Source organism: Myotis myotis, unplaced genomic scaffold (assembly GCF_014108235.1).
Source record: "Myotis myotis isolate mMyoMyo1 unplaced genomic scaffold, mMyoMyo1.p scaffold_m19_p_1, whole genome shotgun sequence".
NCBI classification, from domain to species: Eukaryota; Metazoa; Chordata; class Mammalia; order Chiroptera; family Vespertilionidae; genus Myotis; species Myotis myotis.
The window spans coordinates 205,160,364-205,185,133 of NW_023416313.1; the positions used below are offsets into that span (position 1 = coordinate 205,160,364).

The following is a 24,770-nucleotide window of genomic DNA, read 5'->3' on the forward strand; positions in this document are numbered from 1 at the left end:
CAGGTTGTCACGGAGGCCAGTTTGCTATTGGGTCGTTTTGCAGCCCTAGGTCCCAGAGGGCCTCCCAAGAGGAAAAGAGAAAGAGTGTTGGGGAAAGTCTGCCTGAGGAGACCAGGTAATACAGAACCACCACGAGATGTGGCGATGGAGGCTGGCAGGTGGGCCGCCCGAGTCAGCTCATTCTCCAGGGCAGCTCACCTGTGTCTCTGACCCCCAACCAGCCTGGCTCTCTAGTTAGCGGCTTTGGGCGAGTCACAACTTCTAGGGGCTTTAGCCCCTCATCTGAAAATCACCAGGGCAGGCAGGAGATTCTCTGAGAACTTAGGTTCAGGACTCCAGCTGAGCTGGTGTGTCTGTCCAGAGAAATGGGTCTACTATTGCAAGATACACATGTGTAAGATTTCAAACACACGGTAGTGACAAAACCCCCCTTATTACAATTGGGGATTCAGACTCCTCAGGGCGAAAGTCCGTTGGAAACATCAGTGAGGAGAGAGAATCATCCATCGGCTGCCTCCTGCACACTCCATACTGGAGATCATCAAGCCCACAACCTGGGCATGTGTCCTGACTGGGAATCGAACCTTGACCTCCTGGTTCATGGTTCGACGCTCAACCACTGAGCCACACTGGCCGGGCTTATTTATCCTTTTAATTTGCCTAACCAACCACTTTCCCTCCCGGCAAATGGCAAGTCCTTATGGAAATAGCTCTTCTAGATCTGGGGACTTGGTTGAGGGAAGAGCTTTGCTGGGTTTGGCCACAGGTGCTGGTTTTCTGGAAGGGGTTCCCTGGGGGAACCACAACAGCAGCCAATGCCCTCTGAGTGCTTGCTGGGTGCCAGCTCGCTCCATATGTGTTGCCTGCATTAGTTCATGCTCACCCAGACCAACCCCATGAAGGAGGTGTTGTGTTTGAGCCCATTTTACAGATGGGGACCCTGAGGCCCAGAGAGGCTGACCTGTTTACTCAAAGGGAACAGCTACCATGTCATATAGAACTGGCTGGTTTGATGCCACAGAGCAGGCTCATAACCGGTAAGGAACTCAGCTGCTTGTTGCTGTTCTTAGAGGGGCAACCCCAGCGAAACAGAGGGCTCTGAGGGCCCCTCTGCACGGGGCCCAGGTTTCTGCGTGTGGTGGGTGGACACCACCCCTTAGAGGAGACAGGCCAGGCACGGGCCGGTCATCCCTCTTTTCTCCAGAAGCTTCTCTCCTGCTGTCTGCCCACCAGCAGGCACCTCGAGGGGCTAGATGCCTGGATGACAGCTTAAAGTTCATGACTGTCTCGTGGTGACAGCCTGGGATGGCTCTTCCTCTAGAGAACCTGGGAGACTAGTTCAGCAGATTGCATTTCACTCAGGTCTTCCAAGAGTCAGAGGTCTCTGCATTAGGAAAACCTTCAACCCATGTTGCTGTCCAGCAGAGGCAGGGAGCCCCCCAGTCAGTTCAGGCACCGCTGGAGCTCAGGCCGCTCTGGGTCCAGGGCCCCGCACTGGCATGAGGAGGGCCAAGGCCAGGGCAGGGCTGGGTGGGGCGGGAGGAGGCCCTGTCCTATCAGAGGCGGTGGAATTGAGGCCAGGGCTCTGTCCTATTCCCAGATGGATCGCAGGGAAAGTGATGCCTTCGACCAGGGACTGCTGCTTTTTCAGAGGCTGCTGAGATGCGGCATCTGTCCCCTGCTCATGGAGTCAATAGCCATCGACCCAGCTGGGAAGTGGGTCTCAGCCAACCGCAGATAACAGACCCAACATGACTCCCCTCCCCAGGGCGAGTGTCAGCCACCTCCCCCGTGTCCTGAGGCTACACTTCCTGCAGCCACACCCTTCTGGGCCTGCCACCAGGCCCCAGCCCTGAAGTCTTCCCTGACCCAGCCCCCTTCCTTCCCTTTCTCTTGCTCTTTTTCCTACCGAACCTCAGCCTCCACCCGCTGGAAGCCGCCGCACTCAGACCTCTCTGGTTCTCCCACACCCACCATTTCTGACATCGCTCCCCTGTATCCTGAAACCGCACCATCCATATGCCCAGCCCGCAGTTCCTGTACCCTCTTCCTCCCTCTTCTAAGTCAGTGGTTCTCAACTGGGGTGATTTTGCACACACACATTCGCTCTGGAACATTTGGTCTTGTGTGGAGAAGGTTTCGGTGGTCAGATCTGAATGAATGGAGCAAGACTGGTGGGGCGCAACAGGCCCTCCCACCCCAATCAGTGTTGTATCCACCCTGTCCTTCCTGGAGCTCTGCACATTTGTGTCTGTGAGAGTGTCTGAGGTCGAGGAGTGTGCTTATCCTGTTCCCATTTTCTGGCTGCACTTAGCACACAGTAGGTGCCTGAAATACAGGTTGACTGTCTCTGGAAAGACATTCTAGTGAAGCCAAAATAATGATCACAAATATGAGAACATTGCAAGAATGAAAATTGTTAGCCTGCCTGGTGTGGCTCAGTGGTTGTGTGTTGACCTATGAACCAGGAGGTCATGGTTCGATTTCCGGTCAGGGCACATGCCCGGGGGTTGCAGTCTCGATCCCCAGTGGAGGGCGTGCAGGAGGCAGTCGATCAATTATTATCTCTCGTCATTGATGTTTCTCTCTCTCTCTCTCTCTGTCTCTCCACCTTTCCTTCCTTTCTGAAATCAATAAAAACAAAAGCAAACAAAAACAAAACAAAACAACATTAAAAAAAGAAAGAGAGGGTCAGGAGGGGAAACCAAAGCTTAGGGGACTGCCGGCCCCAGGTCCCCTTCAGGGCTGGCTGTCTGAGCCCGGAGGCTGGGGGATGAGAGGGGGAATACTATGGCTGCATCCACTGGGAGCAGCCAGGGCTCTCCATCTTCCCCCAGGCACATGCTCTTGTACAGCCCCGGGACAGATCTGAAGCAGGTGGCACATAATTCATGCTCACTAAGCAGTAGTTGCCATAATTACTGTTTATGTCAAGTGTATCTCCTGGATCTCTGGGCCTCTAGGGGAGGGCGGGTGGAGGGCTGGGCTGGGAGCTGCCTCACGAGCAGGGTTTGTAAGGTGGGCCTGGGATGTTCCGGTGAATGGCAGAGCCTACAGCGGTGGGCAGGAGGGGGTTACAAAGGAAAGGGCACCTGCCAGCTCTCCCTGTCTGCCCCGTGCAAGGGCCTGGTGGGAAGGGACCCAGAGGCGCACTTGTGTTCGCTCGGGCAGGTTTTCTGCCTGTTATACACCCTGCCAGACTGACGGTGTTTCCTGAGGACAAATCGGGACCCGCTGCTGGTGGAGGGGAAGCAGGCGGCTGTGGGGAGCCCAGGGCACCAGCCAGAGGTGTCTAAAGGGCCCAGAGGAGAGCCTCAGCGGGGGCACCCTCTGCCCATGTAAGGGAAAGTGAGCCTGTAGGAGAGGGTCTCCAAGGACTTGAGGACTCAATGTTTATTTGGAATAAACCAGGGATCCTCTGTTTTCAAACACTGCATTCCAGTAAATAATAAAGCTCTTAAGAGTAGGAACCTTTTATCTTTGTACCTGCAGTGCCCAATTTCTGTTTAGAACTGTCTCTAGGGCAATGGATTCCCTATCTCCAGACATCTTCAAGTGTAGATGCCTGGGACAGCCCCTCGGCAGGTGTGTTAACTAAGAACTCATTAGTGTGTCGGGACCAGGAAGGTCCCTCCCCATCACGAGATTGCATTTGGTGATGTGGGTGTGGGCTTCGTGGGGTGAGAAGACAGCCCCTTCCCCAGGTGGTAACCAGCCCCTTCCCAGTAGGCTGCTCAGAAAATAGGGGCTCCCTCTGAGCAACACTGGAGGTACGACTGTGGCTGCCCGCCTCCCCCCCCCCCCCCCCCCCCACTGTGGGCCCTCCAGCACTGAGACCCTCCCTCCCAACCTGGAGCCATCTTGCCACTCACGGGCTGTACTGCTGACCTCTCCAGCCCTTTTCCATCTCCAGGACCTCTCCCTCTTCCCTGCCACCTGCTCCTCAGGCATCAGCCTTGGCCTCCTCTTTACCTCCACATGGCCAGGCCGGGCCAGGGCCAGCTGGACCCTGCCAGCCTCCTGATTCCAGATCCTGCCTGGCCCAGAGGGCCTGAGCATGGGCTGCAGCTGAGCTTCCCTAAATGCACGCCATCTCCATGCTGCGAGCTTTTCCAGCCCATTCAGAGGCCCCTCCTCTCATCCTGGGAGCTGGGCTCTGGGAGGGTCACACCTGCCGGGCTCCTCACCCCCCAGCAGGGTGCTCATCCCCCAGCAGGGTCTCAGAGGAGGGGCTTTCCTTACAGGAAGCTGGACGCTTCCTAATGTTCCTGTCACGTTGATAATGCTCCCCTGACTCCCCCGGTGAGGCGGGGGCACTTAAGGGTTGAAATTTAAAGTTAAAAACAGCTGAGGATGCACGGAGCTGGGGTTGGAAGGTTCTCTTCTGCCGCCTGATGGAAGTGCAGTCTCCGGGGGAGGGGAGGGCTGGGTGGCAGCCTGCCTGCTGGGGTGCCAGGCAGGGCAATGGGAGAGGGGCCTGGAGCCACCCTCCCATGTGCCCTGGGCCAGTGGCAAAGCCCAGAGGGCAGCCAGTCTAGCTGGGACCTTTGCCACAAGCCCTGCCTCTTGGCCTGGCCGGGGGTCTGGTTCCAATCCCGGTGATGGTGGTGGGCAGGGGAAGCTCTGAGCTTGGACTTACTTGAAGCACCAGTGGGATCAGGCGAGGTGGGTTACCAAGGGGGTGTCTGGTCCGGGGCCTGGCATGCCCAGACTTTCAAGTGTAGCCACCATGTTTTATTCTTGTGCAGAAAGTTTGGCCAAATATTTTATTTTATTATTTTTTAAAAATATATTTTATTGATTTTTTACAGAGAGGAAGGGAGAGAGATAGAGAGTTAGAAACATCGATGAGAGAGAAACATCGATCAGCTGCCTCCTGCACATCTCCTACTGGGGATGTTCCCGCAACCCAGGTACATGCCCTTGTCCGGAATCGAACCTGGGACCGTCCAGTCCCAGGCCGACGCTCTATCCACTGAGCCAAACCGGCTTCGGCCGGCCAACTATTTTAGCCAAGTTGTTACCTTTTTTGGTCACCCTCAAGCCAGCAATTTGCCAAGGACTGGGTGCCTAACCTGAAGCTGATTGATTCAACAGTTTTTTCAGAAGGTTCTAGGGATTGGGAGTGTCATGATGGAAACTTGCTCCAGGCTGTGTGGTTGCAGGTCCAATCGGCCTTCTCCAATTTTATCTCCCCGAAGCCTTAGCAGAGAGCCCCTCCCGCCGCCCCACCCTCGGTGCCTGCCCGGAGGCCGGAGCTCATTCCTGGGGCCGCGCCACACCTCGGCCTCCGCAGGTCTGACTCCCCGCCTCTGTCCGCAGGCTGCTGAACAGAATGTCCGCGGACGACCGGCACCTGAGCTCCAGCTGCGGCTCCTTCATCAAGACGGAGCCGTCCAGCCCGTCCTCGGGCATCGATGCCCTGAGCCACCACAGCCCCAGCGGCTCCTCGGACGCCAGCGGCGGCTTTGGCCTGGCCCTGGGCCCCCAAGCCAACGGTCTGGACTCGCCGCCCATGTTTGTCGGCTCCGGGCTGGGAGGCACCCCGTGTCGCAAGAGCTACGAGGACTGTGGCAGCGTCATCATGGAGGACCCGGCCATCAAGTGCGAGTTCATGCTGAACGCCATCCCCAAGCGCCTGTGCCTCGTGTGTGGGGACATTGCCTCCGGCTACCACTACGGCGTGGCCTCCTGCGAGGCCTGCAAGGCCTTCTTCAAGAGGACCATCCAAGGTGCGTGGGGCACCGGACGGGGGGAGAGGGGTGCCCGCCTGCGGCCCAACGGGAAACCTGGTGATCCCCCCCCCAGGTCAGGTCTGGGTGCTGGGAGCAGAGGTTTGGGGGCGTTCTTTTCTGTCTTTCGGGTTTCCTCATGCTACGCGCCTGGATAAGGACTCTCACTCCGGGACTGTTGTTGAAATGGCATGCACCCCGAGATGGTGCCCCAGAACCCCCCAAACCCCACACAGTGTCTCACCACGGGTGTGCTTTCACTGGGATGGGGAGCAGTGTCCAATGTGTGCCCCTCAAAAAGCTGATTTTGGGGGGAAATAGCATTATTTACAGTTGCAGGCCTCTTGAAATATAAGGGTTTTTTTTGTTTTTTTTTTTTAACTACACAAGTGAAATGAGTGTTTCCATGTGAAAGGCTCAGGCTGACCGAGCAAGGAGCTGTACCCCGTCTGGGTCCCAGCGTGGCCTGGTCGGCAAACTGCGGCTCGCGAGCCACATGCGGCTCTTTGGCCCCTTGAGTGTGGCTCTTCCTAAGCCTTAGGAGTACCCTAATTAAGTTAATAACAATGTCCCTACCTATATAGTTTAAGTTTAAAAAATTTGGCTCTCAAAAGGAATTTCAATCGTTGTACTGTTGATATTTGGCGCTGTTGACTAATGAGTTAGGCTAGGCTTTTTCGGTGCATCTGCATATCGGCTGAGTCAGGCCCAGTGGCTGTGGGGGAGGCTGCCTCTTTCCAGGGGTCCTGGAGCAAATCCTTCTGGTGAAGGTGTGCGAGAGCCCTGGTGGGTGGGTGTCCTCTGCAAAATGATCCCTAGTTGCACTGGGGGCGATGATGGGCTGTTATCAGGTTCAAGGCCCAGGAGAGAGACGGCGGGGCATGCGGGAGCTGAGACTTACTGCACCAGGCCGTGGGTAGCGGAGTTGCTCCATCCATCCTGCCTGGTAGCTTCTGAGCACTGTTCTAGTGCTGGCGGCAGGATGCACCCAGAGCCCCGCGCCTGCAGGTCACTGATGGGCTGATCACAGGCCCCTGGGACAGGCACTGAACGCAGACTGGGGAAAACCGGGGCCCTGTCCTGTCCCTGGCCCAGATCCCTCGTCCAGGGCGAGGGAGCCCTTCCCCCCACTTCCCCTTTGGAAGAGGCAGGCCGGCCTTCCCCCGGATGAGTCTCCGTTTATTCATTCAACAAGTATTTATTTGTTGAGATCTCTTCAGATGACAATCTATTTATTAAACCAATCGAGGGCATTAAGACTGGTCATGTTTCCAACTCTGCATATGAGTTGAGACTGTGTGGTGCAGTGGCTAGCCACCTGGGCTCCTAGGTCAGACCCCTCCATTCACTACCTTACGGCTGAATGCTTTGGGCCTCAGTTTCTCTCTCACCTTCAGCGAGAGGAGATTGTCCCGACCTCACAGAGAGCTGATAAAAGAGGATTAAGTGAGTTAATGTATATCAAGCACTTAGATCAGTGGTTCTCAACCTGTGGGTCAAGACCCCTTTGGCGGTCAAACGACCCTTTCACTGGGGTCGCCTAAGACCATCCTGCATATCAGATATTTACATGACGATTCATAACAGTAGCAACATTATAGTTATGAAGTAGCAACAAAAATAATTTTATGGTTGGGTCACAACATGAAGAACTGTACTTAAAGGGCCAGAAGGTTGAGAACCACTGACTTAGATTGTGCACGGGCACCTAGTAAGCACAAAATAAATGTTTACGATGATTATTTTCACTTGTACAGTATCACTTAAGACATATAGTACTGTGACAGCAGAGATATTAATTTGTTTTACCTCGCAGAGCAAGTTTTGATAGTTACATATATTTAAACTATAATTACTTTGACTTAACAGGATTTAACTTATCTTAGCTATTTTAGTCTTAGATAGCATGTATTTTTTTTTAATAAAAGGAACTCTTTAAAAAATGAATATGGTAAAATTCAAACAGTGCAAAAGAGTAGAACACTAAAAAGGTAAATTTTGTGAAAACTCCCGACTTTGGTTCCCTGAACTTTCCCCAGAAGGAGCCATGATACAATTTCTTTCAGCAAATATTGACTGGGAGCACTTTCCTATCAGGCCTTGTGCCAGCCTCCAGCACGGTGAATGAATGCATCTGCTCCCTGCCAGCTCTGTACCCCCAAGTCTGGGGAGGGGCCCTGGCATCTCCAGATTTGAAAAGCGTTGGGTGGTGGTTCTAAGTCTCCGGCCTCAGCAGGGTTGAAAACCTCCAGTCTGATTGCTAATCAATACCAACTGATATTTGACAAACAAACATGAGGTGTTGAAACCATTTTAAGTTACTGAACTAGCATTTTCTTTTCTTCCCAAATCGGGAAGTGATCTTGATACGACTGACTCTTTGAGGTCAGTGTTTGAAAAGTTGCTTTTTAGGAGACAATTGCATTTTGGTCTCTATGATGTTCCCAACTGAGCTGGCGTTCTGGGCCCGATGTCCTGAGGGCAGAGGCTGGTGTGGACTCAGGAACCCTGTCACACTCAGCAGGGGACCGGTGCTGGGAACGTCCTTAGCAAATCGGGAGTCCACAGGAGGGATTCGCAAACAGTCTTAATTATTTGTTCCCACGAACAGGATAGCGATCTCTTCCGAGAAGTCAAAGACAAACAGCAGCCTTTGAGTGCAATCAGAACCGAACTGCTCTCCTCTCTTTCTCACCAGGAGAGTTTCATGTTTATAATCAGAAACAGGTTTCCATCTAGAACAGGGAGAAGTAAACGCAAGGGCTGATGGGCCGCTCTGGCTCTTTTCTCAACTCTTTGCCTCTGTTCTAACCAAGATTCTGATTTTGTTGTTTTTAAACATAATGGTTGTGGGAAAACTGAGAAAAGTATAAAAGAGGGGGAAGAGGACCTGTAAGGAGCGGGCGTTAATTGAGTCCCCCCTCTGAGAATGGGACTGCAGGGGAAGCAGAGAGCAGTGATGTCTCCCCTCCAGCTTAGAGCATCTACGTCTGCAGACATAGCCCTAGGCAGTTCCCTAAGCAACCACCCAATTAAGAAGGATATTTTAAAAAGCTCAACATCTTGTCAAAGAATGATCTATTTACAAATACTCCAAACGCTGGGAAGGCTCTGAAAATCTTGCTGGCTCACACCCGCCAGCTCCCTTGTAGGTAACTTTAGTCTGCTCAATACAGTGGTTAACTAATATGGAAAGAAATTTTGCAGAAGTAAGGCTATCATGATAGATTTAGGGAGATAGGCCTCAGTCATGCCTTCTCTACACACTGACTGTGTGCCTGGTTGAGCTAGCACTGCGGGGGGCGAGGGGGGGGGAGGCGGGGGTGGAAGTAGGGGGGGTGGGTGGGAAAGGTGGGCAAAATACGGCCTGCAGGCTGGTCACCTGCTTTTGTAAATCAAGTTTATGGGGATCAGCCACACCTGTTTATTTACAAATAGTCTTTGATGATCCAATAAGCTGCATTGAGTAGTTGTGAGGTAGACCTTCAGGCCACAGAGCCTAAATCATTTACTATCTGGCCCTTTCCAGATAAAATGTGCACTCCCTTGCACCATAGCATTGAACCAGGGAGATGCAGTCCCCCACGCCCTCAGGGGGCTTAGAGACAATGCCTAGTAGTGCCTGTGAAGTGTTTATTACAACTTTCCCTGCCAGATTCTTTGCTATGAAAAGGAGTTTCTTGTCACTGCTGGCGTTGCGGTGACACTCACCCACAGTAGATGAGCTCTGAGAGGGACAAAAAGGGCACCCTCCTGAAGGAACCCAATGTCTCCAAAGGAGCCAACCCTCCACCTGATTGGATGACTGGGGGAGGGGTAAGTGCCCATCAAAAGGATTGATCAGCCCTGGGGGCATAGACTCGGGCAGACCTGGCTGAGGCACCTCCCCTGGGGAGAGGGAGTCAGCTGGGGGGAGGGGGGGGCGCGGGCAGCCCGCTGTGATCAAACATCCCAGTGGTCTGACCTGTCAGGTGGTCAGTTCCCAGCAGGCCTTCTGCTCGGGGTGAGCTTGCTGGTCAGGCCCCTCAGCTTCTCCTTGGACTGGAGTGTGCTGCTGTCTCCGGTTCCTGCATTGAGCAATGGGAGTCTGCCCCTGGAGGTGGAGCCCCTGCCTGTGGCTGGCAGCCAGCCTCTGAGCGCCAGATCTGACCTGTGAGACCGACCCCACAGTAATGAAAGCCTCTGTAATGCGTGCGGACGTGAGGAGGGGAACATGGAGGAGCCACACGGGGTCCTTTCTAAGCCCTGCTTCCTTGGACCCTGTCAGTCTCTCATTCTCAGCAACGACCCTGCCTCCAGCTCCTGGAGAAACCAGAAGCCTCAGAGGGGAACTGCTCAGCTGGTTGCCACCAAACCTATACACTCCCATATCTGCCTGTCTTTCATTCATTATTTGCATAGTTTTTTATAGCTACCCAGGCACTGCTGGAAGCTGTCTCCTCCCCCGGCCTCAGGCCTCAACCCTTCCAGGTTTGAATCTGTCTCCTCCCTTCTTCCCAGAGACCCTCCTACCCATTATCTCCTCTCTCTTTATTTTTGCACTCTACTTTCTCTTTCTGTCCATTAGCATTTCAATACATCTAGTATCTCCAGTTAAAAAATAAATATATTTCCCCTCAACCTTCAGTTTCCAGTATCCCCCATCGCTTCCTCCCCTCACTTCTTGTCCCTCCTTATAAGTCTCTGCTGACGCACCTAATCTCTCCTCCTGCCCACGGATTCAACTGCCTCTGGAATCAGGATGACTCCCAACTCCGCAGCTCTTGCCCTCAACTTCTCCCTGAGTTCCAGCTCCTTTAGCATCCAATGAACATTTCCATAGGGTGTCCCAGAGCACCCCAAACGCAGCAGGTCCTAATCAGAAGCTGTGTCTCTGCCATCAAATGTTTCTCCTTGTGTTCCCAGTTCATCACCGATTCATTCTTCCAGTGTTTAAGCCAGACATGGGTCTTTTCTTTGACTTTGCTTCCTGCTCCCTGTAATTCCCCTCCCACCCCCCACCTTTCCAACCCAACAGCTTCTCTCCATCGCCCCCTTCTTCTGCCCAGGCCACCACCGACTGCCACGGTTTCTGGAATGCTCTCTCAACTGCCAGGCCCATCCCCTTGCAGTCTGTTACCTTCAGTGCTGCCAGAGAGACCTTTCTGAACACGGCACTCTTCTGTCTTGTTTGGGTGAAATCAAAGCTCCAGCACATGACGGAGGATCCCCTTTGGGATTGCCCCGCGCTGACCTTGCGGCCTTAGACTTTGCACATAGTCTTCCAGTCTTCTCTTTGCTCCCTGTCCCAACCTCCAGTCCTTACTTTTGTCCATTAGATCTCAAGTTAGCTGGCATTTCCTCCAGGAAGCCTTCTAGGACTTCCTTCGCTCATTTGACACATGTAGCACCCCTCCTGGCTGCTCCTGGGAATCTCCTAGCACCCCAGCAATACTTACCACACTGTACGGTTATTGCAATTTCTTGTCCAAGTGCCCAAGAAGGTTGCATGCTTTTAAGGAATACATACCTTAATACATACCTTAATACATACCTTGATTTTTCACTGAGCCCCACACCTACCCACAGTCCCTGGCACAGAGGAAATTCTCAGTGTGTCTGAGTAGAAGGTAATCCCCAAAGTGACCCCCCATTTTCCCAATGAGGACACACCAGGGAAGTTTGACCTGTTTGAATATATAAACTTTTAGGGATCTAGATAAAATAGTCAAACGTCTATGCATCCCAATATGGGAACCTCTGTTGTGTTGCATATTTTAAGTCACATTGTATAAAACAATATATTTTTTGGAAAACTTTTTCTACTCACATTTTTATTTTTTATCTAAACAATAGACATTTATATTATCACAGTCCTGGAGGCTGTAAGTTCAAGATCACGTTCCCAGGGCAGGAGGCCTCTCTTCCTAACTTGTAGATGGCCGCTTTCTTACTGTGTCCTCACTGGGTCTTTCTTCTGCGGGCTTCACTGCCCTTTTTTTCCTTTTTTCTGGTTGTCAAATGATCTTTAATTGAAACATTTTCCTTGCGGTTCCTAACTAGCCGGACATCCCACTGCACCACGGTTGATGCCATCTATGATGTCACGAGGTGGCGGCCATCGACATTGCAGCCCACAGACAGGGCCGTCCCCAGGGTCTCCGCAATGGTTCCAGCGAGCTCTCTAGCTGTAGATCGGCGCCGCATCTGTCGGGCGATGCTGGCAATCTGGTCAAGTGGTAGTTCCGCTGTGCTTAATGTGTTTTCGCTTCTTCCTGCCTCTTGGCGGTTCCTTGAGGGCTTTGATGAGGGCAGAGGCAGAAGGCACTACCTCCATCTGGGCCTGTCTGTTCTGAATGGTCAGTTTCACTGTAATCCTCAGACCCTTCCAATCACAGGTTGCTTGGGCGATGTCATCACCCACCCATTTTGGAGGCAGGCTCAGGGGGCTGATCTTGGGGATCAGGGCAGTCGGGGCACCCACTTCCCCACCGATGCACCCCAGGAATATGACTGATTTCGTGCGGGTTGAACTTCAGCAGCAGGGGGGTGGAGGCAGCTGGTGTCCGCTGAACCCAGATTCAGGACAACCCCAGAAAGTTGCACCTGAGCCTCCTCAGAGCCGAGAGCCGAAAGTCCACCACCATCTTTAGTCTACCTCTACTTGCGCACTGTAAAGCCAGGCTCATCTGACTTCCCACACAAATCTTTGATGGTGGTGCCGGGGCCTTCTCTTGGGCTACTTTTTTTAAAAAATATATTTTATTGATTTTTTACAGAAAGGAAGGGAGAGGGATAGAGAGTTAGAAACATCGATGAGAGAAAAACATCGATCAGCTGCCTCCTGCCACCCTCTACTGGGGATGTGCCCGCAACCAAGGTACATGCCCTTGACTGGAATAGAACCTGGGGCTGGACCCCAACCCTGGGACCCTTCAGTCTGCAGGCTGACGCTCTATCCACTGAGCAAACCGGCTAGGGCTCTTGGGCTACTTTCGAACCAGTCTTTTAGAGCGGGCTCCCTTCACTCCCGTTTCAGTTACTTGAGGTCTTACGAGCTGGCTTGGGTGCCATCCCTGCCACTTTATGTTGAGCCATACGCACAATTCTTTTTTATTCCGTGTCAGTTTACAGTCACGATTTCCACAGTCAGGTCTCTACTGCTTTTGACACTTACCATCTGCAATTGTGAGATCATATTCTCAGGACTAACTGAGTTTGTGTAAAATTTCCTTACGCCCTTTGTTACTGATTCACGTGGGCGACTGGCACCCATTGCGGTCTTCTCAAATGGGGGCTGTTCAATACAGAGTGGTTGCATAGCACCTCTAATATGAGTCCCCTGAAGACCGAAGTGTTAAGCAACTTTCTTTTCTAAAGGCCAAGGTGTGGGGAAAGCTCCCACCTTACACCTGAGCTTATGTGGCAGAGGTTCCGTCCCAGCCGGTGTTCTGGGAGCAGAGATGGAGCAATGGCCTTGGTGGGCTGGGCTCTAGCGAGGAAGGCAGACAGTAAACATGCTAACAAATAAAGAAGCACAAAGACAGACTAAGATAAGTATTTCAAAGGAGAACAACCAAAGAGACGAAAGGTGATTGAGAGAGGGGGTCTCCTATAGCCGGAGATTTAGGGCAGCCGTGCTAAGAAGGTGACTTTCAAGGTAGGGGGCGTGCATGAAAGAATCCTGGGACCAGCGCTCAGGCTGAGGAAACAGCAGTGCGTGTCAGGACCGGAAGGAAGGCCCGTGTGGCCGGTCTGCCTGACTGAGGGCAGCGTGGAAGGAGCAGGGCTGGAGGGAGCCGCAGGCCGTGTGAGTGCCACACCTGGATTTCCTCCAGGTGGAATGACAGCAGTTGACGAATAAATGAACACTGAGTGCAGGGCCGCATGGGCTGTCAGAGGGTAAGGCCACCCTTCCTCAGGTTCCCAGGGCATGTGGCCAACCTCGCAGGTCACCGGGAGGCCCCCGGAGCAGCTCCTGGGTCTGTGACTTAGAGGAGGAGGAGCTGGTGAGACAGAGGCCCTGGCACCCTGCTGCCTCCGTTCACCTGGGGCCCAGACACAGGCTTGGAAGGAAACTCCCGGTGGAGAGGGGCAGGGAGATGATTGATGGGTTATTCTGCCTTGGACCACCTCCAGGCCTTTTGTCCTGGAGGATAAGGCTGGAGGACCTCAGGGGACACAAGACAATGGGGGGTGGGGGGTGTAGCAGAGACAAAGCCAGGAGTGGGTGAAAGTTGGGAGTGGGTACTACTCACCAGCTGGTGACCTTGGGCAAAGATTAGGGTCCTCTGGCCTCAGTTTCCTCATCTGTACAAAGAGAATGAATGAACCCACAAACTCTGGGTGCTGTCTGGAGGGCCCTGAAGGAATGAGAGGAAGAACAAATCTCAATTCCTCTTTTCAGAGACACAGCCACATGCAAGTTAGGGAGACACAGAGGTCAGAGAGGGCCCGGAGGGCTTCCCAGAGGAAGGGCCCTTTAAGCAGGAGTGAAAGGTGAGCTTGTGTAGCCAAAAGAACAGCCAGAGCAGGGCCCAGCGGAGGTGAGCGTGTCTGGCTAAGGAAGTGGGGGCACAGGAAGTGGATGCTGGGCTGGGAAAGCAGTGGCGGCTGGATTTTGAAAGGCTTCCTAGGCTCTGTTAGTGCTACTATTGCAATAACCAGGCTATTGATTAACACATTGTAGACCAGTAGTTTTATTGCTAGCTTTACCCAGTGGCCAGGTAAGTTTCTATTGAACGAGTACGAAAAATGTTTTACATAAATGTTAAAGGCACGCCTTAAACACCCATTGCATTTTGGAGTTATTTATTACATGTTCTTACCAGCTAGTATCTTTTTAAAATATGATACTTGGTAAAACACTGTGTAATATGTAAACATGAGAATTCTCGTGATCTGTCTTAACCAGAGGTCCTCAAACTTTTTAAACAGGGGGCCAGTTCACTGTCCCTCAGACATTCCACACATGCGCACTGTGGGCCCGGGCGAGTCGGCTGCTAAGCAGGACAGGCAGCGGTGGCAAAAACACCTGGCGGGCCGGATAAATGTTTTCGGTGGGCCGCAGTCTGAGGACCCCTGGTCTTAACAGAAAAGGAGCAAAGGGGAGGCCAAATATTATAGACAGGCCCAGTAAAGTCTGAGTAAAATAGGGAAGGTGCTTTCTGTCAGTGACACCTGGGAGCAGGTCATTGGCCCAGCGTAGGCATGGCCACTACAAGCACAGGACGATTTAATGTATTTCATCTCCTAAACAAAGGGGTTCTCTGTCTTGCTCTTACTTGCTTGTGCTTGACTCCTGGCCTGTGGGAGTCAGCACACATTCGCCCACATGGCTCACGGCCATGCGGACCCCTCACACAGTGCACTAATGGACCATAGCTCGCCTGATGCTCCCCCGGACCCAGTCCACCGTGAAACGGAAACTCTGGATGCTGGCTTTGCTTTTAGCTCTGCTAGCTCCCCAGCTGCACCTCTGCCAGGACTGGATTAAGGGAAATGGGACTTGGGAAACCCCAAGATCTAATTCCACTCAATGAAAACCACTCATCCCCCCATGGGGCCTCTGGAAATGCTTATTCCAGCGGCACCCCAAGAACCCCATTCCCACTAGCAACGGAGAAAGAGCCTACGTTTCTCCAATAACATTAGGAAGAGTATCTATACTAATAAAAGCATAATATGCTAATTAGACCGGATGTCCTTCTGGACAAAGCCCCTGGGGGCTGCGAGGGAAGCCGGTGCCGGCAGCCGGGGGAAGGAAGGCCTACTCTTGCACGAATTTTGTGCACCGGGCCTCTAGTAGAGTAATATTTCAATGTGCAGGTCACTTCACCTGGCTCAGAATCCCAGCCTTACAGTCTCTTAGTTGTGTTAACTTGGGCGAGTTCCTTAGTTTCTCTGGGCCTTGATGTCCTTGTCAAGAAAATGGGGTTCATGGGACTAATGAATAGTTCCTGCTCCTGGAATGTTATTGCAGAAGTCAAGTGAGACACACTTGTAAAATGTTTAGCTTCGTGCCTGGCATATGATAACCATTAAACGAATAGTAATTGTTTTTATTATTTGTGCTTGGCAACAGGAAGCCACTGAAAGTTTTTGAGTAGGGAATGAACCAAATCTCCTTTTTTTTTAAAAAAACAAACAAACAACAAGCGTTCTTTTATTGATTTCTTTTAGAGAGAGAGGAAGGGAGAGGGAGAGAGAGAGAGAAACACCAATGATGGGCTGCCTCCTGCACGCCCCTTACCGAGGATCAAGCCCACAACCCACCCAGCATGTGCCCGACCCTGACCAGGAATTGAACCGGTGACCTCCTGGTTCACACTCAACCATTGGGCCACACCGGCTGGGTCCAAATCTCCTTTTAGCAAGATGGCCTGGATTTGGGGGAGCCTGGGGGCAGGGAAACCTGTGAGGAGGCGATTTAACTGTCCAGCGAAGAGATGTGGTTCAGTCCACTTAGAAAGGCCCCACGCGGGACAGCGGCCGAAGGTTAAAGGAGAGGGCAGGCTCGAGAGACTTTTGACAGTGGAGTCAGGATAAAAAGAACACTGGCTCCTAGATTACTAGTCTCGGCTCCTAAGGAGATAGTGAGGCCATCAGGGAAAGAAACCCAGAAAGAGGGCTTTTGCTGGTGGAAGGGGTCAGGCAGGGAGGAAGGGGCTGGGGCCACGGATAAAGCTGGGCACGTGCTGAGTTTGATCAGTTCACAGGACTTACCCTGGAGAGTTGGAAAATGTGCTCTTCCAGAGCTGTGGTTCTCAGAGCCGGGTCGCAGGCTTCACCGGGGACCCTCTTAGAAATGCAAATTTCTGGCTCCACCCAGACTTGGTGAATCTGAGGGGGGGGGAGGGTAACACGCCCTCCTGGAGAGCTTATTTGTGGGAAAGCTGTTCAGAAGAAGGGGGGGAAAGGGGTGGGGTAGGAGGAGGGGCCCTGTGAGAGGAAGGGGAGGGGAGTGGGGTAGGAGCCTTGAAGGAGACTGAGAAGTACAAGATTTCATCAGTTCTTTGTTTTTAATTAAATTTATTGGCTTGACACTGGTCAACATGAACATATAGGTTTCAGGTGGGTTTCTATGTTACAAGATCTATATGTGTACGTGTGCCCACCACCCAAAGTCAGATCTTTTCCTGTCACCTTCTATTAGGACCCCCCTCCCTCTGGCACCCCCCACACTGCTGTTTGTGTGCACAAGTTTCAGTTTTATGTCCCACCTAGAGATTTCATCAGTCTTAAGATGCACATTCTCTCCACGTAACATCTCTGAGTCGGCTGTGCACTGTCCACCAGGTGCAGCTGTGTGGCTGTCACTGCCCTCACATGCACATTAAAGCTGGCAGGAAGGGGCCAGTGACCTGGCAGGAAACCCATGGACACATTTAAGAAGCATAGCTCCCCCGTTAGCAGAGAGGACGATTCCACAGGAAAACAGGAAAAGGATGGCTTTGATAAAAAATGATTCCGGAGAGCCCTGGCCGGTGTGCTCAGTGGTTAGAGCGTCTGTCCATGCACTGAAGGGTTTCGGGTTTGATTCCCAGTCAAGGGCAGGGAATTGGGTTGCAGGTTCCATCCCTGCATACATGGGTTGCAGGTTCCATCCCTGGCCCAGTTGGGGCATTCAAGGGAGGCAACCAATCAATGTGTCTCTCTCACACTGATGTCTCTTTCTCTCTCTCTCTCTCTCTCTCCCCTTCCCTCTCTTCTTTCCTCTCTCTCTGCAAATCAATGGGAAAAAATGTCCTCTGGTGAGGATTAACAACAACAACAGCAAAATGATTCTCTTTCTCCTATTTTCTCTTTCATGTATATACAAGAATGCTATATGATCAAACTTGTATCTAAATCTCAAAGAGCTCTTTTAATCAGAAATGAAAATGCCAGTGGCAAGGAAGCACAGTCCTGGTTTGATTGGCAGGTTTTTTTTTATTTCTTTCTCAGTGATACATAAAACAGTGCTGCAGTCTTATCACTCAAAGCATCTTGGATAAGATGTGATAGAGAGGCGGTCAGAGATGTTGCAAGACCCCGCAGGCAGAAGGGAGGTGGGGTCTAAGAGAGGAGTGGGTTTGAAGAGGTGTGAGTGGTGTCCGCGGCTTCAGGAGGGACCAGGACAGGGAGGACCGAGGGCAAGGGGTGGCCTTTGGCACCTGGGAGGTCACCTTTGTATTCTAGGGTTCTGTGGGTGCGGTTTTTGCTTTCAATTCGTTTGCTTTGATCAACAGGTATTTTCAGGTGCCGGGCATTGATTGTACTTGGGATACAAACAGGAAAGACCTAGTGACCTCTGTCTCCAATGAGCACACAGTTCAGAAGGGAGGGCAACAAGCGAAACCCTGATTACGAGACACTAAACTAGTTAGTTGTTTGAGGTGTGTTTGGGGGGTGGTGGGGGTGGGGGGAGGTGGGTGATGGATGAGGCCGTAGGGGCAGGTGAGCTTACCTGGGAAGAGTGAAGTGTGAGGCCCGAGGCTGCAAGGATGGAGGCTGCCAGGAGGAGTTCCAGATAGAGGGAGGGACGAGGGCTGGGAGGCTCCATGTGGTTTCCTGGAGCCTCCAAACTGGGAGCCTATGAAGGGGGAGATCAGGGTGGACGGGTCAGAGGTGGCCAGTTCACAAAGGGCCTGCTAGGCTCTGCCCTGGGGGTTAGATGTCAGTCTTGACACAATGAGGAGCAGTGGAACATGCACACAAGTTTAAGAAGTAAATGGAAGTGTCAATTCGATAATGAAACATAACTGTCCCTGGCCCTAGCCATTCTCTCTCCCCCTCCATGATACAGAGTTAGCCATTTAAACATGATCTTTCGCCCGGCCGGTATGGCTCAGCTGGTTGAGCATTGTCCCATGCACCAGGACCTCGCTGCTGAGTCTTGAGTCTTCAACATCTGAGGCTTTCTGAGGTTCTACAGGACAAAGGGCTTAGTTCTTCTTCTTCTTTTTTTATTTTTAAATATTTTTATTGATTTCAGAGAGGAAAGGAGAGGGGGAGAGAGAGAAACATCAATGTTGAGAGAGAATCATTGATCGGCTGCCTCCTGCACTCCCTGCATGGGGGATCGAGCCCTCAACCTGGGCATGTGCCCTGACTGGGAATTGAACAGTGACCTCCCGGTTCATAGGTTGACGCTCAACCATTGAGCCACGCCGACCGGGCCTTAGTTCTTATCTGGATCCCCCTCCTTAGCGACTTTGGTTTCTGCGTCGTCCATTCTTCTGTGACAGTTCTCACTCAGGTTCTGCCCTGTGGTGGGCTTTGGGGGAGGCCCGCAGACAGTTTCAGTGAGCCATGAAGAACCAGAGGTCCCTCGACGGATCCTGCACAGGAAAGTTATTACTGTGCCCCGGTAGGCAGGTGGAAAGGGAGATAGAGACGGAGGAGGCTAGCACATTAGGAGGTGAGGCGTTGAAACTAGCCAAGGTAGAGGGGAGGGAGGGAATATCAGGGGAGGGGGATAAAAAGGCTCTTAGAAATAGCCAGGATGCCGCCTCAGTGTCTGACCTGGGTGATGGCGTGGCCAGTGGCCCCTTTGCTAAGACAAGGAGCAGAGCAAGAGGAACTTGCTGGATGAGGATGGGTGCAGTGTGAGGAGCCCAAGGGACTTGCAGATGGAAGTAGCAGCAGGTAGATGGGTAGGGGTGTGAAGCACAGGCAAGGAGACTGGCTGCCCATCCTCACCAGCTCCCGGATAGGCGAAGCCCGTGGCAGGAATGAGATCATGCGGCCACTGGGGAAGGGGGAGGGGAGGGAGGAGAGCTGAGGACAGTGGACCACACAGAGGGGAAGAGATAGTCTCTGGCTTCCAGGAGGGAGATGGAGAAGGGAGTGGAACCAAGGCCTGCCAGCCCAGCCTGCTCACGCCAGCAGCTTAAAGTGTGGCCATTCAGGCTCTGGGGTTAGGCCCTCCCCAAGCCCGCAGTCCCCGACAGCCATTTACCTAAGCTCAACAGCTCCATCCCTGAGCCCCAGGAGAGGGCGGCTGCTCCCTGCCCTTGTTCAAGGTCAGAAGCTGCTGCTGGGGGACAGCCCTGGCATTCCTTCTCCTGAGGCGCAGGATCAAAGAGAGTTGATGGTGGCGATTTCCCCTCTGCTTCAAGGTCACAGAAATCCAGGTCAGGTTCTGGGCGTTCCTGCCTCCCTCCCACAGGCACACAGGGCATCAGCTCTGAGGTCTGGCTGTGGGAGGCACAACTTCATGTTCTCAGGTGTCAGAATGGGTGGCTCGCTTCAGGTGACACGGGGAAAAGACTTACCCAGTTTCCTGCCTGTCTGCGCCCTGGCAGCCCTGCCTGGATGTAAAATAGCCTGGTAACCTTGAATGCGTGCTTGACCGTGTGCAGACGTCATGGAGCCCTTTACATGCTTCTGTCAACAAATCTGCACAATTTTATGAGATGGGAAGCTGTGCCCATTTAACAGATGAGGAAACTGGGGCCCAGAGAGGTTACGTGACTTGCCTGCCTGCAGTGGAGTTTGCATATGTCTATAGTGGGCACACTTCCAAGTTAGAACCCTGAATTTTGTTTGTTTGTTTTTGATTTCTTTATTGTTGAAAGTATTACATAAGTTTCCTTTTACCCACTGACCTCTCGCCGGTCACTCCTACCCCCCAGCACATGCCCCTGCTGTCTGTATCCATTAGTTATGCTTATATGTATGCATATAAGTCTGTTGGGAGAACCCTGAATTTATGCCATTGACCGTGACCCTGTCCTATGAGAGCCCACCCCCAAACCTGAGCTTGGGTGGGGGGTGGCGATGATGATGATGATGTGCATGTGTATGTGTGTGTGTGTGAGAGAGAGAGAGAGAGAGAGGCCTCTCCCTGCTCTGGAGCTCTCCTAGACTGCCCTCAAGAGACCACAGGAATTCCAATGAATTAATCTCATCACTTTATCGAGGAGGCACTTACAGAAATTACAAGGCCACCAGCCTGGCTTCTCTGGCAGTCAGCCGCTGGGCCCATAAAACAAATTGAAAGGAACAAAAATAAATAAATAAAGTTAGGAATCTCTCTCTCTTTCTCCCTCTCTCTCTCTCTCTCTCTCTCTCTCTCTCTCTCTCTCTCTCACACACACACACACACACACACACACACACACGTGTGTGCGCCTGGATCACTGAGATCCAGGAACTGGTAACTGGGCAGAGCAGCGGGGTATTGAGGCTGGAGACAGGGGTGGGTGGGGGCCAGATTCTACAGAGCTTCTAAGCCTGGGTAGACTTGGGTAAATTAGTTTAAGTATAGGGTTTATCTTTTAATTTTACCATCTTATCAAATATTGAAATTATTTACCAAGAAGCCAGAGTGACCTAAGAAATGGATAAGGTTTAGGCAATAGAGGAGGGGCACATGGGATCTTAATTCCTTCCCTTCCTGTCCTCTCTCATCCCCAGCACTGCCCCCTGCAGGAAATGGGATGGGAAAGGTGGGGGGAGAGAGAGGGGGAGGGAGAGAGAGAGAGAGTGAGAGAAAGAGAGAGAGAGAGAGAGAGAGAGAGAGAGAGAGAGAGAGAGAGGGAGAGAGATATTTTAAGCTACCCTGGGCAAATCCAACCTCTTTGAGCCTCAGTTTCCTTACCTCAGAATGGGGCTAAGAGCGCTCACCGAACCGCTGTGAGTACTCGGTACCCAGTCAGGCACTTTGTCCTTGGGACTCAATCCTTTCATCACTTCCAAGCACTCTGTGGGTGGTGGAACCTGGCTCGTGCGTGCTCTCAGAAAATCCAATAGTAAATGATTTCCATATGTCACTGCTGAGACGGAGGTACACTGAAGCCTGAGGACACCCCCGCAGGGAGTTCTGATGTCCCAGCCCAGTGGGTGACTATTCTTCAAAGCTGTGGGTGCCGGGCCCACCCAGACTCCGGAACTGGAGTCTCCATATGTAAGAGAGTTGGACACATTTTGGCAAGTACCTCAGAGCACCTTCTTTGAGAACCACTGCCCTGTGGGAACCTCGGCGTGGTGGGTGGTGTAGGTCTGGCTGGTTAATCCCTGTCCAGTCTCTGGCTGGTGGGTGGGGGCCCGGTAGGGCACCTGGCAACGCTGTCTGTCTGCTTACAGGGAACATCGAGTACAGCTGCCCGGCCACCAACGAGTGTGAGATCACCAAGCGGAGGCGGAAGTCTTGCCAGGCCTGCCGCTTCATGAAATGCCTCAAAGTGGGCATGCTGAAGGAAGGTAAGAGGCCCGCCCGCGAGGCTCACCCGGGCCGGGGTCCGGCCCTTCTCCCTGGGTGTCTCAGGGTACCCCCAAGCTGGGCCAGCGCATATGCACACGGTTCCGGGTCCCCAGACCCTAGAAGTCCCTCTGTGCATCCCCAATTAAGACCTGCCCCCTGGAGTGCCCATCCTCCCTCTCACACACCCTGTAAGCAAGCTCACAGCCTCCAGCCCCGCCTCACTCTCCACTCCTAAAGGAGATGGGGAAGGGGGCAGGGGCCGGCCTGGCTCAATGGTTGAGCATCGACCTATGAGCTAGGAGGTCGGGGTTTGATTCCCGATTGGGGCACACGTCTGGGTATGGGCTCAGTCCCCAGTGGGGTGGAAGGGGGGAGCTGTCTGCGGGAGGCAGCCAATCAATGGTTTTCTCTCATCATTGATGTTTCTCTCTCCCTCTCTCTTCTGCTCTGAGATGGGCCTGGGGAACTGGCTTGGCCACTCTGCAGAAGGCCCCTGGGAGAGGCAGGCTTGAGATGCTGTTTCAGCTCCCAGGAGCCCATGGAGTGTGGGGGTGCAGAGATCACAGCATTAAGGCTTGGGGTGACTCTAAGGCTCCCGTCACCTGCGAAGGGACAGTCTCAGTTTCCCCGCAGGCGGATGGGACATTGCTGTCACCTCGAGGATCCTTTCCCCTTCCCGTCCCCTACTCCCTGTCCTCTCACTTCACCCCCCTTTCCCTTCCCTTCGCCCCTCTTTCTCTGGAGCTGTGCCGTCCAGCGTGCGCCGTGAGCCGTGGGTTCTGAGTGTAAAGTACACGCCTGATTTCAAAGATCACGAGGGTGAGAAGAGGAGGGTAAAATGGCGTAGTAATAAGCACTGTTCGGGACCTGTTGGCCGTGCTGTGGCTAGCGGGTTCCATTCCAGGGCTACAGCAGCCCCACTGCCACCACACTGACAGCCTGATGGTGGCTCTCAGTGTCAGGTCTTGGACACAAGCAAAAAGAAAAAAAAAAGCATAGTAATAATGTTTAAATCACTAGCGCACGTTGGGGTGATAAATTCTGCGTACGCTGAGTTAAACAAGCATATTAGGACGTGAACGTCACCTTCTTGTTGCCTGCTTCAGTGGGGCTGCTAGGACTTGTAAGGGGACACGTGGTTCTCGTTATTTGGACAGACAGCGCTGGTCCAGGTCTCATCACCTTCCCTGTCGATTGGCTCAGATTGACGACTCTTGTGGGTACCACTGTTGGGGAATGGGCAGTGTGTGTGTGTTTCTCTCCTTCCCTGGCTTTCAAGGGGAGCCAGTGAAAACCCTTACAGGCTTGCTTTTATGATTTTGGGCCCTGGGATCCTTCCAGAAGCGGGAAGGGCAGGAAGAGAGGTGTGGGTTGATGAAAGGGGAAGGGGAGGGGATGGGAGGGTGAAGGGAGGGCTGGACTGGAATGCACTCCCTCCCCAGGAGGGTCTCTGGAACCAGCCCAGCCCTTAAGAGCCAAAGGGAACCCCTCCCATGCTGCCCTCCAGGCACCCTCAGGGGAAGAGGACCCGAATGGAAGATGCTTTGCCGGTAGGTGGCTTGGATGGGCTTGTGTTGTGGAAATAAGAGGCCCCTCCCTGTTTTCCATCCCGGTGCCCCCTCCACACCTCAGCTCAGCCTGGGCCTTCACCTGTAAGACAGAAGCTCTTGAAACAGTTCCTCCACTAGCCCTGTGTCTACGTAGCACGAGGCCTTTTAACTGCCGTCCTCTTTTTTTTTTTTTTAAATATATTTTATTGATTTTTTACAGAGAGGAAGGGAGAGAGATAGAGAGTTAGAAACATCGATCAGCTGCCTCGTACACATCTCCTACTGGGGATGTGCCCGCAACCCAGGTACATGCCCTTGACTGGAATCGAACCTGGGACCTTTCGGTCCGCAGGCCGACGCTCTATCCACTGAGCCAAACCGGTTCCGGCTGCCGTCCTCTTTACTCGCTTCTTTTAACCCCTCTGAGATGGAGACGGCCAGCCAGGACTTCACTGGGGGATCAAGTGGAGAAACAGCCCTCTTTCTAGATTAAAAATGCGCTGTATTGGACCAGTCCCCCCCACCCCCACCCCCGTAAATAGCCCTGTGGTTGGTCCAGGACATAGGTATGTAGGACTCGGAACCGGGCACAGAGGCGGCAGCCGGGGCATTGGAGGCTGTTGGCAGGAGCGGGCAGGTGTGCAGAGGTCAACCGCCTGGGGTCCAGCCTGGAGAGGCCCTTCCAGGAGCTCTGCCTGGAGGAGGAAGGGCGGCCACCAGAACACTGCCCTCCCCACCGCTTCCCCAGCGCTGGCAGTTCTAAGCCCAACGGGGAAAGATGCCACAGAGGCTCCCCGTGTGGACAAAGCCGAGCGCCTGCGTTTCCTTTCTGTCCCGCCTCGCAGTGCAGAGCCTTGGCGAGACCCTGGGATCTGCAGCTCCGCGGGGACCGGCCCCTCCGGAGGTGTGTGCCGTGCTGAGGAGCCGGCGTCCTTGCCAGGCAGGGGCTCTTGGCAGCTGCCCTGCTCCTGCTTTTGTTTGGGTGTCCCCGCCTTGCCTCCTGTGCAGGAGCACGGACCCCCGGGACCAGCACCGGCCCCCTGCCTCCTCTAAGATCCCACAGTGGGCCTCAGGCATGGGGGTGGTGTGGGGCTGGGGTCCTGGGTCTTGGGGGGAGGGGCTGGGGAAGAGGAGGTGTGGATGCCAGCCTCCCCCCCCACCCCCCATCTCACCTACACATCTGAACCCTGTTCCCCTCCTCTATGCTGCAGCTCGGATGCCTTTTACAGGCTTCCCTTTCTTTTTTAATTTTAATTCATTTTAAAATATATTTTTATTGATTTCAGAGAGGAAGGGAGGAGAGAGATGGAAACATCAATG

The 24,770-nt window shown here is 53.0% G+C and overlaps 1 protein-coding gene and 1 non-coding gene across 3 annotated transcripts in view; both read left to right on the forward strand.

The window, feature by feature from the left end:
* The window catches only part of ESRRB (estrogen related receptor beta), a 169,117-nt gene that overhangs the window by 104,610 nt on the left and 39,737 nt on the right, over positions 1–24,770 (forward strand). For both annotated transcript variants that reach the window (XM_036313923.1, XM_036313918.1), the window contains exons 2-3: positions 5,323–5,732; positions 21,783–21,899. In XM_036313923.1, coding sequence (XP_036169816.1) covers positions 5,323–5,732; positions 21,783–21,899 — 527 coding nt within the window. The remainder of the gene's footprint in view (positions 1–5,322; positions 5,733–21,782; positions 21,900–24,770) is intronic.
* Positions 22,752–22,877, forward strand: LOC118662008. The gene has a single exon (XR_004969568.1). It is a non-coding gene; the product is annotated as a small nucleolar RNA SNORA54 (small nucleolar RNA).